General features: G+C 38.9%; 1 protein-coding gene across 1 annotated transcript in view; it reads left to right on the plus strand.

Moving 5' to 3' along the window:
• The first annotated feature begins 647 nt into the window (after positions 1 to 647).
• man1a1 (mannosidase, alpha, class 1A, member 1) overlaps positions 648 to 17,020 on the plus strand; it is a 265,587-nt gene continuing 249,214 nt past the window's right edge. The window contains exon 1 of the mRNA XM_041804487.1: positions 648 to 1,349. Within this exon, the coding sequence (XP_041660421.1) occupies positions 840 to 1,349 (510 nt within the window). The 5' untranslated portion in view covers positions 648 to 839. The remainder of the gene's footprint in view (positions 1,350 to 17,020) is intronic.

Raw genomic sequence — 17,020 nt, forward strand, 5'->3', positions numbered from 1 at the left:
ATAGCTAGCCCAATTTGCCTTTTGTAACTTTATTGTTGAGGACAGGAAAGGAAAAGGTGTTGTATTTCCAGCCATAATTTGCTGTCACTGATATGGAGGTCCAAACTTTTTGAATAATGCTTTCACATTGGGCATGAACCGGACTGTGGTTTAGTGTGGTCTGGACCAGGATCACCTCTCGAGTCCAGCTGATTGGTCCAGACTATGGTCCAGGGCAGGTTTCACATATGTCTTTTAGGTCTAGCTCAAACTGTCAATCAAGTCTGACAGTCCAGACCAAACTATGTAGGTGTGAAAGCATAGTGATGCATAGTCCTATCAGCAGTTAGTAGGGTTAACTAAGCCTCTCTTTTCTGTTTTTCGTTGATTCATTTGACTTCAGCACGTACATTCCCCTTCACAGGAAAAACGTAACTACTTCAATTCCCAACGCTGAGCTCAGCCTTCCAGCTAGACAGTTGATAAGCAATGACGCCTCATACGCTGCTGTCACCGGTTTTATACCCTGCCGTTGGGAGGCCCCGCCCCCCACGTTCCCACCACTCACAGGGCAGAAAGTGATTAGCTCATCGCGGCTGTCAGTCACGCCTATCTGCCGTTGCTTCCTGTGTTAACTGTTAGACTCGCTCTGTCTGCAGAGAGTCTCCGGTATGGGCAGCAGCTTCACTCCTCAACTTTTTACAGGAGATTTTACCACTGGTACTCTACATTTGTCACGCTTTACATCAGCTGGAAATGGATTTCTGAACGGAATACGCTGGAAGTGAGCCCGACGCGAGTTATTTCGACCGTTTAAATTCATTTTTTTGTTGTACGAGTTGTTGAAGGAAGAGGGGAAAATGCCAGTTGCAACTCTTCTACCTTTTACCGCGACCCCGAATAGGAAGTCTGCCAGCCCGACCTCTTTCAGGTTGACTGAGAAATTTATTTTGTTACTAGTGTTCAGCGCCTTTATAACCCTGTGTTTCGGGGCTATTTTCTTCCTACCGGACTCGTCAAAGCTGCTACACGGAGTTTTCTTTCATTCCTCCGCGGTGGAGACCAACACCCGCACCGGGCAGGACACCGTGGACTCAGGTTCGGCTGGAAATGACGAGAAGGTCCTGGCCAAAATCAGGAAAGACCACGAAAAGGCTCTGATAGAGGCGAAGGATACTCTACAAAAGCGACCCGATGAGATTAAACAAGACATTATCAAGGAGAAAGAGAAAGTTGTGAAGGAGAGTATAGGTCAAGGTGGGAAAGATGTCAATAATTTACCTTTCATTGAGTATCACCGCCCACCGGGGGCGACTGGACACGAACCTCTGGACTCCGAAACCAGGGAGAGACGGGCCAAAGTCAAAGAGGTAACGATCTGTTGAGCACGAGCGCTGCTCGTTTTGTTGGGGGAAACGCCACGCCAAACTCCGCCATGAAACCATAAAAGTCTACATAAAACTTGAATTAGAGTCGCTAGCATTAATGGGAGAACATTTCTGAACAGCTCACACGAATGTTTGGTATCTCCTTAACGATTCGGCTCAGACATGGCACAAAAAGGTGCGATAAAGTGAAGGAAATTTAAACTTTTACAAAATGTTCGCCTGCGATAACGAAACTCCGCTCCAGTAACACCAACATGTGTACGCCATAGGGCTGGGCAATAAATATCGTTTTAAAGTTATATAGATATATTTTCAAACAAGATGTATGGCAAGACTGTAATTTATATGAACTCAGCATGTGCTGACGGTGGTGTGGTTAAAAAATAAGACGTTTATCTATCATGAAATGTGAATTAGCATCATAAACAATCATGGTAAAACTTGTCAAACAGCTCACATGAATGTTCAGTGTCCCCTTCATGTTTTAAATTGAAGGAAATTATAACTTTTACTACGGTTTGCCTGCTATATTGAAACTCTACTGAGCTGCTACTTGTCATAGGGCTGGGAAACATCAATTTGAACATCTATATATTTTAAATTAAGATATAGAGTAAGACATTTTGGTGCTGTTATGAATCCTAACTACTCATAAACATAAACATTGCCAGTACTGTAGCTGATGTTAATTTATAGCATGGTTTTAGCTGGCAGGTAGGCAAAGTTGGAGTCATGTCTGAGGCATGACGATATTTCAACACAAAATAGCATAAAAGTCAAGTAGGCAGAAGCAATAGGCTGCTAAATTGTCAAGAGAAGGGATTGGGGACATCCCGTTACAATAAAGTGATCTTGGTTTCAGCCCACATGTAATTACTTGTAATTGTACTTGATTGAAAAAGGTGGTATGAGTGCAGCCCTTTTAGCCCGTGACCCCCCAAAAAAGGATGGCAAAGACTTTGGATGCCCACTGTACCTGAAGGTGGTTGAACACAGCCACGTGTATTCAAGAATAGTGCAGACAAGCCTGTCCATAAGGGGGGATAAATGGGGAGGTCTCTGGGATCCAACCAAACTAGGGGACCAGAGAGGTCAGCAAAATCCTGGTCCATTGTAAAGTTAAGCTGTGATATCCATATTTTTAACCTGAATAATAACCACTTTTATCAAATAAACACATTTCTAATTTTATTGTGCTATAGTAAGTAGCCTTCTTAAAAAATGTAAATCCCTCTGTTTAAAAACAGAATTAACATGGGTTGAAAATGGTGGGAAAGGTGATGAAATGTAATTTTGAAACTAGCAAAAATGAGTTAGACGTGGCAAAAATTAAATAAAAGTGGCAAAAATAAGCAAAAATTGTAAAAATGGGTTAAAGTGGCAAAAACAGGTATAAAAATTGGTAAAAGCGATTAAAAAATGGCCAAAATGGGTTAACTAAGGCAAGAAAAATTTGCAGCAATGGGTTAAAGTGCCAAAAAGTGGGCGTAATAAACAGTGAAATGTGGTTAAAATGGGTTAAATTGGCAAAAAAAGTGGTTAAAAGAGGCAATAATGGGTCAACAGAGGCAACAATAGGCAGAAAGTGGCAAGATTTGGTTTAAAAGTGGCAAAAACAGGCAGAAAAAAAGTGATGGAATGAAAAGAATTGGTGGAAAAAAGTGACAAAAACAGGTGAAAATTTGGCAAAATTGGTGTAAAGTGGCAAATGTGTAATTTAGAAAATATTCAAGTTTTTTAAGGCATCTGGAGACCCCCTCTCAGTGTCTCGTGACCCCCAATGGGGTCCCAACCCCCACGTTGAGAATCACTGCCCTTGACAATATTTTACTTCCAAGCCTAGTGTTCAGTAGAAAGATGAAATTAGAGCCACTAAAAAGAATGTTCTGATTAACCATAAGATATCTGTGTAAAATCAGGGATGGATACTGTTATTGACATGATATCTGTGATGGCAGATATTTGCTTAAAACGTTTATTATCCATTTTGGTGGATATGACAGTTTCTGCCAATATTTACAGCTGATTGGCTGTAAATATTGGCCAAAAGTCCAGATACGTTTTTAGAGTTTCAGGTCGGATCAATAAGTCAGCTCCAGATTTTTCTTTCTTCATCCTCTTTTGCTAAATTTTACAGCTTTTTTCTTTGTTCATTCTTACACTTTAACGCATTTTTTGAGGACTGAAGTTTTTGGTCAGGAAAACAAATATCTGTATCAATATGGCTAGAAAGAAATTGTAAAGTTCAGCTTGTAAGAATTGGTTAAAAAAAACAATATCCTGTATCTTAATCTTATTGGGGAATTATAATTTTATCTGATATATCTAAAGAGCTATAGATTTGCCTTAGAACTGGTTTTGTTATCGCCATTGAAAAACATTAAAATATAAACTTCATATTGCCATTTAGCTTAAAAAAGGTATGATGTTTGGTCCACATTGCCCAGCCCTAGTATGACAACTGTCCAACTTATGACTTCCCTAGATCAAACTACAGCAGAACGGTCTTAGCTGAAATAGGCGGGAGCTACGCACATATGACACATTGATTTGTCTGCTTTTAAAACAGAGTTTTGCGTGGCGATTTTCTCTCCTTGAAATGGTCAGTTTCTTGGTAAAAAGAAGGAATGCCCAGGATTCCCCTTCTCCCTTTAGGCTAATTTACCTGTCTTTCCAGTTTCAGGCAATATAGAGTTGGTGCCAAACCAGCTGTGGTGGTCATTTACTACTGTGGGAACCCCTGGGGGGGTTATTCATGGCTGTGTGGGATGAAACACACCTTCAGTGTCTGACTGATTACACTGCATGTGTACTGCAAAGATCCTAGCCTGAAATGAAATCTTGTCTCTTTTATTTGTACACAACTGTAGCCACGTTACCCATGTATTTAGCTATCATGACAGTGTTCTAGTGCACTTGTGTATTACTTCCATTGTGTAGCTTTTCTGCCCCCGATGCACCCTCATTCCACACCGAAAAGAGCCTTTTCATCCAACAGGTAGCCTGTCAGCTATTGTTGCATTATGTCACTGCATAGTGTGTGTGCGTGTGTGAGAAACAAGCCCAGTGGTGAGGTCTCTCAGAGGTGGTTTCAGGTGTCTGCTGATGCTGTGTGCAGTCAGCCTGCTGCTTTATTGGAGGTGTTATCCTGCCGGCTTCATGTTGTATAACATCTATATTGAAAATCTTGAACCAAATATGGATGGAGATGGTAGAATTATCATCTGTGCCGTTTTTTAAAGGTGTTTCCACGATGAGGCGAGGTGAATCCATTTGCTCATTCAGGCTGTTGCACAGGAGACCATTGAGCGAGATTTCAGATAAGGGCATGGCGTCCTGATTGAGTACATATGGCTACTGTATCGACATCCAGATGGACTGATATTGGCCTTTCATTGAAAATCGTTTCAGAAATAAATTTTAAATGAGATCTCTGCAGGTTATTGTGAGCTAGTGCTAATAAGAGTGTGTTAATGAGGTCAGGTGATGTCCTCCCTGGACAGCCTGTGCCTTGGGGTTAGATAGTTTGATACTTTCCAATACCCTGTTATACACTGATGCAATCTCCATGTTACATGATTGATAGTATTGAAAATACCAACGCTTGTATGAAAGCTACAGATGTTTTATGATGAGAAACTAAAGATGCAGCAAGAGAGAGAGCAGTGGTCTATTCAGACTAAAGCCACACTCACACAAGGTAATCTGTGCCATGCCCATGCATGCTTGAGCCTTTATGTCCAGTTTGTTTGACCAGTGATAGGGCTCCTTCTATACTCAGGCTTCCTCAGCCCTTGCACAGATAGAAGAGCCTGTCGCGAACAAGTGCCTGGAAAAAAATAGTGACAAAAAGTCTATAATGTATGGAAGCCCAAAGTGGCCAAACATCCATACTTTCTATTTGACTTAGTTTTCCTGTGATAACAAGTACATTTCAGTCTCCAGTCTCATTTTCTCAAGATTTCCAGTCGTTTATCTCAATTTTTTGGAATAGCAACGCTGGTAATCCCAAGATAAATTGTTACTTCTCCATGGATGTGCCAAAATGTCCATGCTGTCTGTGTAGAAGAAAGTACAAATACAATTTCTGCAAGCATGGTCTTTGTAACTGTGAAAATTTTAAACATGTTTGTTTTGTCCTGCCTCTTCAGTCACGTTTTGATCCATTTAAGGTCCAAACTGCAACATTATTCAGGAATAAATTGGAGCGGATGGGTCAGGATTTCTGAGAAGGAGGTAGTGGTCGGTCCTGATGCCTGAACAGTTGAGAACCTCTGATTTAAAGATGTTCCTGTTTGGCTAAATGCTCATCTAAATTGCATTCAACTGGCTAGTCTAAAGAGACGAAAACACTCAAAAACAGTCAAATACATCACACTGTTAGTGGGTGTGCTGTGAGACTGATATACTCTGTGCAGCATGGCTAACATTAGCAGCTAGCTCCACCAGTCTTTGTTCCTCTTTGCAGCTTAATGTCATGCTTTGATGTGTGAGTTATTTTCACTTTGGTTGAGTAGTTATTTGTGAATTCAGCCCTTGACAGCCTACATAGCACTTTATTTCCATTAATTACTTAAAAACTGTCATACCACACTGTTCCTACTCCATGCTAACTGCTTAGCTTGTCATGTTTACGTCCGACAAAGTGCCGGGGGAAATCCATAGACTGTAGAAAGAATTGGACAAAGCCTGTGTGACATCAGCGGTCTGCTTACAGTAGGTGGACTCAAAACTGCTTTTGAAGCCAATCCATGATGGCTTCCATATTGAAATCACAGTTTCAACCAAACTTTGGATCAACCCACTAAGCTCAACTTCCTGTCAGCTAGCTAGCTAGCGTTCTGGTTGACAGAAACGTAGCTTCTGCCGTCAAGCTGTCAATCAAATGAATCACTGCGGATTAGTCCGCAGTGAGGTTTTTCCTAAATATAATCGATACGATTGTGGAGGTTGCCGCTTGGGGAAAGCTCAGACAGGAAGGCAGTGGCCATTCACTGAAGCTACAGCGGCCCCTAGTGGTGGTAAGATGAATACAGTTTAAAGAGCATTATAGACCAGGATTTTAAGCCCATGTTTATAAATGATAGGTATACGGCTGAACCGAATCGCAAATCTCACAACGGCTAATTTGATAAACAAAATTAAAGGCACACATCCCTAGTATGATTGCTTGTGCTGCACAAACACAGGTGTGCAGCGTAGATGTTACACATAATTGATACTGAATTGATCATTCCTCTCAACAGTCATTTTAAACAATGGTGGAGTACATCCTATCAAACAAAAGTCTATGTTTTTCCACTGTGCCACTCTGTGAGAGCATGCATCTTGTAAGAAAACATGATTCAGAGGAGATGGGGTATTAAAATGGTTGTTGCCTCAGCTCCATGCAGTAGCTAATGATATCTCCTGATCTTGTTTTGCTCACCAGACCTTTGCTGGTCACATGATTGAAAGCTATGAATTGTTTCTCAGTTTAAAGCCTTGTTTTGTGATAACCCCCCTTGTATCTATGGCCAATGCACTCAAAATGTATCATAATAAGATGTTTGTGTGACTTATCCAGTTTTAATGAGAAAATGGGACCTAGATATTTCTCTTAAGAGACCACTACTTAAAAGACATCACAGATAAACTCCCTAAAGGCTCGGAAAATCCCGTCAGTTTGCATTAATGCAGAGTCTGGGACTTTTAGAGACAAGCTTGAACTTTGTGGTGTCATATGTTCAGGGAATGCCCTACTCTGTCCAGTCTCATGATGTATTATCAATGATGCTCATGCGCTCTGTTTACAAACTCTACCCTGAAACCATTTAGGATCACCGCATGTTTGAAATGTCGTTCCTGACCTTAAGATGCCATCACCTGACCTGTCACAGAAAGGTTAAGAAACCCTGCTGTCATGCTGTCAGCTGCAAGGACGCAGCATTAAACACATCCCATCAGTGAAGGGCTGCGCTGTTTACTAATTACAGTGTGCTGATATGTTGCATCTCCCTGTCAACTCGCTGTCATCACAGACGCCTCATGTTTGTTGTGATATAAATGGTGGTAAAAATACACAGTTTCAGCCGGTTAGAGGCTTACAGTTGAAACATTTGCACTGAGCTGAAGTCTTTTCTTCTATTTAATGTACACATGAAGCTATATCCAGCAGATCATTGTCAAGGAAGCCATCTAATCCTTTAATGTGGTATTTTAACAATTTATTTATGAGATAAATTCCCTTCATTTGCAGCACATTTTGGGATTTTGAAGTGCCCAAGAGGCCCCTAGAATATCCCGAACTTCCTCCATCTCAGCCCTCTGTTTATGTTAGAAACTCAACTCTGAACTGTGCCACTTTAAAAGCAACAACAGAGAGCTTTCTGGGAGAAAAGTTAACATAACACGGGCTCCTTTAAAAAAAGAAAGAAGAAAAAGCTGTTTTGAAGATTTTTGGATTTGTTAACTACGCTCTGTCTGTGTTTATTAAGCGAGCAGATTGTCAGGCTGTGGGCTATTTTTCATAACCGAAAAACATTAGGTTCATTTAAATGTGAAAAAAAGAGCCACTGGCATCAGGCAGAAAAATGTGTCACACAAAGTTGTACTTCAGTATCATCAGACGCTGTGAGATTTAGGCCAGCACACGTTTCTTTTTTTAACGCCGACTTAAGTAGTAAACTGATAAACAGGTTCAATGGTGCTTCAAACCTTAAAATAAACACCTTATTCTTGAGATTCCCCTGCTGTTTTACTCAAAGGTGTCAGCGTCAGAATCTGACAGTTGAGTTGGCAGATGAGGATGAAACATGTATTCTTTAAAAATCAGTTGTATTTATTGGTGGAATTGATGAAAATGAAGGCACTCTGGTCACTGACAGCTCTTTTCCACAAACATATGACAGGTTCTTTCCGGTTTGCAGTCTAATTTTGAAGCATTAGGAGTTTTGGATGACAAATAAAACATGTTGGAGTCAAAGGAGTTGATTTTGAGATGGTACAAACATTTTTTACCTCATGTTCAAACTTTTACAATAACAGCATTTGAGTTGTATTCATCAGGATGAAAAGAGAATGGAGGAAGGTGGGAAATTTACCTGTTTCAACAAATTGTCAAGTAAAGGAATGGAGAAATTTGCCATTCATTAAACAACCAACCATGGTTGATTTTCTATTCATCTTTTATTCGGTGTGTCTTTCAACCACTGTCATGTTTTCCTGGCATTTACCTTGTGTTTATTCTTTTGTCCCACCCAAGAAGTATTTCAAATTCATCTGGGAAACTTCCCATACAAAGTGTTTGGGAAGGGCAGGGCTTTCAAAAGATTCTTGGAAGGTGATTGGACCGAAGTTCTGTCTGTCACATTCATGGCAGACCAATCAGAGCGGCATGACAAAATAAGGTAGTAGACATACGCAGCTCCAGTGCTAAGCTAAGCTATACAGGCTAGCTCTACCATCATGTTTTAATGGTGAAGCTTATCGGTGGCTGAAATTCATGCCAAAGCCTATTGTGAGATGTGCAAGAAATGTGGTTAAGTTCTGACTAATCCGCCACTTTTTTTTTTAAAGATTTATCCAATCTTATTGCCACCATGGCAGTAGACATTGTATACACCGGCATACTGTATTAACCACAACCATAATGACTGCAATGCCAAAACAGGTTGGCAGAAGAGTGACAGAATATACTTTAAAGTTTAAAGAATGAGAATGAATAAAGAAAAAGATCTCAACTGACATAGGTCTGTTGGTTCAGCCTAAAACTCCACAAATTTATTAGTATATGTGGCCAAATTTTACAGTTGATGTATTCTGATATTCACAGCCAAATTATTGGATGTAGATATTGGCAAAAAATTTGACATCTACAGATACTGATATTTGGCTTTTTTTGCTAATATCTGCCAATATCAGGCCGATATTGGGTAACCCTAAATATTTTCCTTCATGAAAAGCTTTCAGTATGACTCTTTGCTTTTGTTTTAATATGGAAATGTGGTCCAGCTCTGAAACATTTGATGCTTTTATACTGTAGCTACATCAGAGCCAATGACTAACAGTTGTTCTCTGTAGCTACTGCCTTATTTCCTTTAAAAGATGCTAATTGGACAGAACCGTTTTCGGTTCGGCATAAACATTGTGGATTGGAGCTTCTTGAGAAGGATTTACCGGAGTCTGACAAATCCGTCGGCTTTGAAAGGCTTGTAGTGGGAGGCACTTTGAAAATCAGTTTAGAGAGTTGCCAAAATGGCTTTTCTATGTTTGCAGATTTGCATTGCTACTAACCTGGCAAAGAACGTGGACTGTCCAAATTCCACTTCTGTCATTATACGGATCCATCTTACAAAGTTTCAAGCTGAAATGTGTGTTTCTGGTGAGAGAATGACAATCAGTGTTATTTGGAGAGATTATGTCAAGAATCATAATTGGGATTACTTTGAGTAAACATGATTACGCTTTATTTTTACACCTATGTTTTATTCATTTTTTCCAGCTTAAACACATAACATTTTCTACAACATTCTAAGCACTTCAAACAAATGAGAAATAGATGAAAATAAATCAGTGAAATAAACATGAAAATCTTAAATCAACAAATCCAAAGCAAAAACTGCACAACACAATGTGCAGCACATTTATCAATGAACCTTAAGTATCTTGTTTTAATGATCCTTAGAAGCCAAAATCATAATAGAGATTGAAAATCCATCATTTGCCCAGCACTAGTAGCTACAGGAGTGGTTTAGTTGAAGTGATTACAAGCCTGTAAACATTAGGAACCAATGAAGAGGTTATAATGTATGCAGCTATAGCAGCAGTTCTGTTAGAACTGGACATTTATTTGTCAAAAGAAGAGGAAAAACCCACACTGAAAGTTTTTCTTGGTGGAAAGATGTTATTGCTCCTCGGCAGCAGTGCATGCCTACTCCGTCATGTTTTGTTGCTCTAATTGGCCCATAATGAATGCGAAAGACAGAACATTCATTCAAGTTTGCCCTTTCCAAACACCGTCAATGGGGTGTTGCTCAGATGGCTGTGAAATGTATCCTATGTAATGGATATGTGAAACGGTCTATGTGGCATGTCAGGTTACATCTCTACAGGAGTTAAATCCTTATGCAAAATGCTGTAAAATAGGCTGTTGAAATGTAACAGATCATCCTGACTGATCACGTTTCACTACAAGTTTTCTGGTTATAGCTATAATGTATCATCATCTGTCATTCATGCTGTTTCAAACAAACTGTGTCAGTACATTTATGGCCAATGTATTTTTTATTTTGTTCAGAATTGTTGCATGGTTTCTTCCACTGTCCTTTATCCAGACAGCTTTCCTGTGTGTCAGCTGTTCAGATTGTGAGGCTGCAGTTTGTCACGGAGAGGATAAGCCAGATACATCTTCATCTCTGTTTGCTCACAGTAAACTCACAGTGGAGCAGAAATGGTCCATGACAGTGCAGGATTTCCAGACAGGAAAACAAATTCAGACAACTGCCAACACCTCTGGCTTAATGACGCAACTAGTGAACACATTGAGAACGTGTAGGGGAGTGAGTTAAGCCTGTATAGTGTAAGAAAACCCCGCCCAAGAGAATGTTTTTGTCTTCATCATGTGTGATGTAACCCAACCTGTAGTGTGAGCCAAAAATAACAGATACAGTTGTGAAACTCAAGATAACGTAGCACAGATTATTATCAGATCACAATCAGAGTCAGTTTTACTGCCAAGTGCTTTTCCGTTTACAAGGAAGTTGATTTGACAAAACAGCATAGAGGAAGATTAAAAATAGTAAGCGGCTATAAATACAGCAGTGCTTCAGCTGATAGGTGACTTTAAATAGACTAAGATGGAATATCGAAGAAATGTAAAATGAAACATAGGATATGAATAATAAAATGTATGTAGAAAAGATGCAGTGAGGTTGTTCAGTTATCTTTAGTCTAAAATTATAGAGAAAGTCAAGTCCAGTGTGTTTTAATTAGTCATGTTCTTCCATGAATAACTTTATGAATGATTCAACACAAAGTGTAATTGTGTTTAGTTGACTTGTCCAAAGTTAAGAAAGCATCATTAAATGGTCAACATTGGACACTTTTTTATCTAGGACAGCATCACATTAGTAGTTGGTTAATGGTGGGAAGACGGTTTATAGAATGTGGCTAAAGTTAGCGGTGCTAGCACTGCTGGCATTCAGTTGTCTTTGCAGGCTAACGCTCACATGCCTGAGCTGAGTATCATCATTTAATGCTTTTGTTAACACGTGAGAATGACCTGACCCCAGATGACTTTATCCCAGTTTTTTCTATAAAAATAGTATTAAAACATGCTGTTCCTATGAGATGCTATCAGTGCTATCAGTTCACCATTGTTTACATTGGGTTAGAGAGCATTTTGGAAGCATAACAGTTTCTATTAACTGGAGCTAGACGGTTTTGTCACAGTTTAGATGGAGCATTTAGCCAGGATTGTTGGCCTGAAATTATAAAATGTTTTTTTTTTTTTTACTTTATTTATATAGCACCTTTAAAAACAGATGTTTACAAAGTGCTTTAACAGACATAGTAAAAGCAAGAGCTCAGGGATTCACAAGATAAACAAATTAGCAATTAACCAAACAAAGAAAGTGTTGATAGTCAAACAGAAAGACAAAACAAACTGAGACACAGATGTCTATGAAATTCGCGTAATTGAAAGGAAAGGGAAGGACATCGATGATCTTGGAAGGCAGTTGAAATAGTAAAAGATGAAAATATTTAGGGAAAGACAGTATGATATTATATGAAAGTAAAATCATGAACACACATAAAAGAAGACGACATCACATCATTAGCAATAAAACAAAAATAGGAAGATTAATAGCAGATAAAAGAGAAGAAACAGGTAAGACAAAAAAGAACTAACTAAAATAAAAATAAAAGCAACAAAATGAATAAAAGAGTGATTTAAAATAAGTTAAAGGAAGTGCCAAATGTAAGCAATTCTGTAAAAGTGAGTTTAAGGAGTAAAACTCTGTAAAACTCCTGTAAAAGATTAGCAATGTTGGTGCCAGTTAACAAGGGATTTGACTTTTACCATTTATTTGGCTTGTTGTCCACATAAATCAAGTAAACATTAATTGTGTTTTCTATGTTTGGCTTTCAAGGAGCAGTACGGTGTGTTTAGATGTCCAGTGAAGGATTTTGATTCCAGTTGTAATGTTGTGAAGTGTACACAATGCATATGCACAGCATGCATATGTTGACAAGTAGAACATCTTACAAAGTCTTTGCAGAAGGCAGGGAATACGATGTGAGAAGCCAGAAATCATGCCGGCTTACAAAGTACAGTAATAATACTGGATTTTGCACAAATATGACTTTGCTTGAGTCTACAGCCCGTTGTTGCTAACAGTTTGCTGTGGAGCATTTGCATGTAACCTGCAATTTTAATATGCTCAGTGCTCACAGCATGAACAAAAATTCTGTATGCCACAGTTTTTTGACGGTGCATGCCTGTCGGTTCCTGAAGTGGATCAGAGCACGTCTCAGCTCAGGACAGAGCATTTGGATCACAAGTTTACTGGGGAAGGGGGAGAAAGACATGAAAACAAGATGTTACTTTGCTTAACCAAAGGGATGATTTGTTGTTCACTTGCTTCCTGTTTTGACACAACATAGATTTAGTAATAGGATACATGATCAGCAGGCTGTACCTGGTGTTTAATTTTGAAATAGACCAGTTGGTGACAAAAAAAATTTCCCTGAGAGAACAATAGAGTGCATTACATTGTATCTCATCATATTGCACCGTATCATTTCAGCATATTGTATCATTGTATTGGATCATGTCAAAGCCTGTCCATTGTTTAGGCCAGTCCGGCTTCTTTCTCGGCCACTCTTCCTTTTCTGTTTCTTTTTCTAAGGTCTTTTCCACTCTACAAACAGAACTGAGATGAGCTAACTGGCTTGGTTTTAGCAGGAGGAGGGTGTGTTAACTTGTGCCTCCTCTGCTTGCATGAGAACAGCGGTCCTGCCAATTTTGCTTAGCACTGAAAAAAAATGACAGAGACACTGTGGAAATTTGATAGACACCTTTCTCTCTGTTGAAATTTAAAGTACTATTAGATCAATTTTGAATGAAGGCGTAACCACCCAGCTGCACAGCCATGACAGCTATCATCCAAAGCAAACCTGATCTTTGTAACAAGTGCATGATGTGATATGTTTAAGCAAACCTACGTATAAACCTGCTGTGTCAACACCTATCTTTTCCCATTAGGTAGGTCTGTTTATTATGTGGGCGATATCGTTTGAATAAATCAACATAGAAAGTAGAATAGTCTGACAAACCTGTTTAGGTAGATACTGATCAAACATAGCTGTAATTGTACCTCATATGATTAAACAGCAGAAATGTCAGCAGAGAGGAGTTTTCGTTTGCCTGAATCCTTGAGCACAGTATTGATTCAAACTAGCAGCTTTGGTTGTTAGTAGATATTTTGTGATGCATGAAATCTGCAGCTCTTTTCTGCTTTGATAGGAGATAATTAGACATGCTGATGTAGTACATTTTAAGTACTGAGTTGGCGTCAGTCTCCGGAGAACTCTAAGCACACTGTCCTAGATTACCTTCTTCTGTCGAAGAGGAGCTTCAAAGTCAAAACTTCCAGTCAGAAATAAACCATGATGCACCTCATTGTAATCAATGAGTTTCAGTCTGCACAAAGATACTGCAATATATAAGCATAGCAAACTGTTTTAAGCATTAGCCTTTATTTAACAAGCACCCTGCCTAAAGAACTGATCTAAATAAGAAGAAATGATTCATTCCATTTTAAGCTATGAACTAATTTCCATCTACAGTCCCTTGGCAGGAGTACACAGAACAATCAGCAGGCACTAAAACAAGACTCATTAGAATGCAACACAATTACATAATATCTGTTATTCTTACATTTTTAGAAACACATCTGGAAACACATCAACAAACACATACCAACACATTCTTCACTGTCAAATTACCGTTCATATTGAATCACTGTCCAATTATTAATGGCATGACTTGTCAAGATTTATCCTTGAAGAGAGGAAAGTCTTTGCATGTTTAGTCTCAGCTGAAAGTACATGAGAAAGCTGTTGGTGCCGAGGCAGTAAGCTGGGAATTCACCGAACAAAAAGTTGAGTTTAGAAAGGGATATAAAACTGTAGTTTTGAATGGGTGCATTCATTTGCGTACTCAACAATTCCTCACGCTATTTTGCAAATCTGGAAACATTTCCAGATTTTATTTCCAGAGGTTGACTCTTAGTAACTTTGCTTGATTGTATTTTATGTTCATGTCAAACACATAAAGTGAACAACCCTCATAGGCCTTCAAGACACTAGGAAAGGTTGCAGTAGTCCAACAGTGCATTACAAGTCACTACAGAGCTGCATGTTCCTCTTACAGCTCCGTCTCAAAGGAAACATGATGAATTTCTTTAGAGGACGCTGGTCCTGACTAAATCTCCACAAACAAGTTAGCTAATATATACAGCCAATACAACAGATATAGACAAATGCTTAAAGCTCATTAAAACTCATAATTAAAGCCAATATATTCTGATTTTTACAGCCCACATACAGTATGCTGATATCTACAGTCAATATAGTCTGATATTTATGGCCAAAAAAAGGCTTAGGCTATATTTACATCCCACATAGTCTGATATTTACAGCCAATAGAGGCTGATTTTTACGTCCGATATATACCAATATTAAAATCTGGTAAAATCCAGTAATGCAGCAGAAATGGGCTGATATTAACAGCCAATAAAGGCTGGTATTTTCAGTCAGGATTAGCTGATATTTTCAGCTGATTTAGGCTAATTTGTCCAACCAACATAGGCAGATATTTACAGCCAATAAAGTCTGATATTTACAGCCAATAAACGCTGATATTTACAGCCAGTAAATGCTGATATTTACAGCTGATGTATGCTATATTCTTCAGTTTATATGGGGTAATTTTTACAGCCAATGTAGGCCCATATAGACAGCTAATAAAAGCCAACATTTACAGCGGAAAAGGCTGATATTTACAGCCAATATAGGCTCATGATTACAACTTATATAGGCTGATTTTTATAGCCTATAAAGGCTGTTATTTACATCAAATATAGGTTGATGTTTACAGCCAACACAGGGTGATAATTACTGCCCATATTGGTTAATATTTATAGACAATTTATGCTATTTTTTCAGTTTATATGGGGTAATTTTTACAATATTTGCTGCTGATAAAAGCCAACATTTATAGCGGAAAATGCTAATATTTACAGCCAACATAGGCTTATGATTACAACTGATAGAGGCTGATTTTATAGCTTATAAAGGCTTTCATTGACATCAAATATAGGTTGATTTTTATAGCCAGTATAGGCTGATCATTACTGCCAATATAGGCTGATATTTACAGACGATATATCTGTAGTTAGTGTTGGCAGAAATTTTCGGACCTGCTGAAACTAGTTATTTCCTTAATAATCTAATATTTGCTGATACCAATTTACGGTTTGGTTTCTGTATTATGCATCTCTAAAAGATGCAGTTGATATCTTTTTTGTTATCAGGCATTTCATTCTTAAGGTCTTATTTCAGTGTTTAATCTTCTCTCTTTTCTGTTCTGAGCTCCTGAATATACCACAGTATCATCTACTTTTCTCAGGAATGATTAGCAAAGGGAAAATTGTCGTACGTGATGTATTTTGGCATTTGATTTATCTTTTTCAGATTCTTAAAGCCATATTTAGACATCTATGCATGTCATATGTCGGGGTTTTTTTGGGCGTCTGTGTTGATCTTTGAGATTTTTATATTTCCTTCACCTTCTCTTTAGTAAAGCCGAAAGTCTGTTGACCTCCCAAACACACTCTCACATTCCTCTCTTAACCCCCGGTGGCATGGTCTTATTTAGTCGAGATTTCTTAAGTTATTTGAGGATAGAATTCTGTGATTTTGGCCTCTTACCCCAGCGGCATCTGATCCGGTCATGCAGGGATCTGGCCCTGCCGTGTCCCGGTCTCAGTGGGTGAGTTTTGTGTTTGTGGTGTTGCAAAGGGCAAGGCTGCGGGGGCCACTCTGCAGAGGATAAACGGCTTGTTTAGAATGACCGCTACAGTCCTGCAATCAGCTAAATCTGTTTGTGTGCTTGAAATCAAAGGCTCTAGGGAGAGCCATGCATGGTCCATGGTGTAGAATTTCCCTGGCTCTCTCAGAGGCTTTGTAGGCAGGAGCAGTAGGGGGTAATGAAAGGATAAAGCAAGGCTGATTGGGCCAATCTTTGATGCCAGAGAGTTCTGCATTAATTGACACATTGAACTAGTTTCCCTCTGGTTGCATTGTTTTTTCTCAGCTTTGAATGGACTTACTGCTGGATTTTTACCATCATAGCATCATTGGTTATTATGAAACATGGAGCAATGTCCCCTATTGAGAAATCTGGCAAAATGGAGATTCTTTTTGTTTATACAGTTTCTAGTGGCATCAAAAATATTTCATGCAATTGCACCACACAGTTTTCTGATTTTCTTGTCTTGTCAATCTGCTCATTAAACCTTTGTAATATGTCAATATGAAGGGGTTAATTGGCCCCCTTTATCCTTTACCCTCTTCTTGACCAAGGCAAGCAGCAGGTTGAACAGTGC

Source organism: Cheilinus undulatus, linkage group 14 (assembly GCF_018320785.1).
Source record: "Cheilinus undulatus linkage group 14, ASM1832078v1, whole genome shotgun sequence".
Taxonomy (NCBI): Eukaryota; Metazoa; Chordata; class Actinopteri; order Labriformes; family Labridae; genus Cheilinus; species Cheilinus undulatus.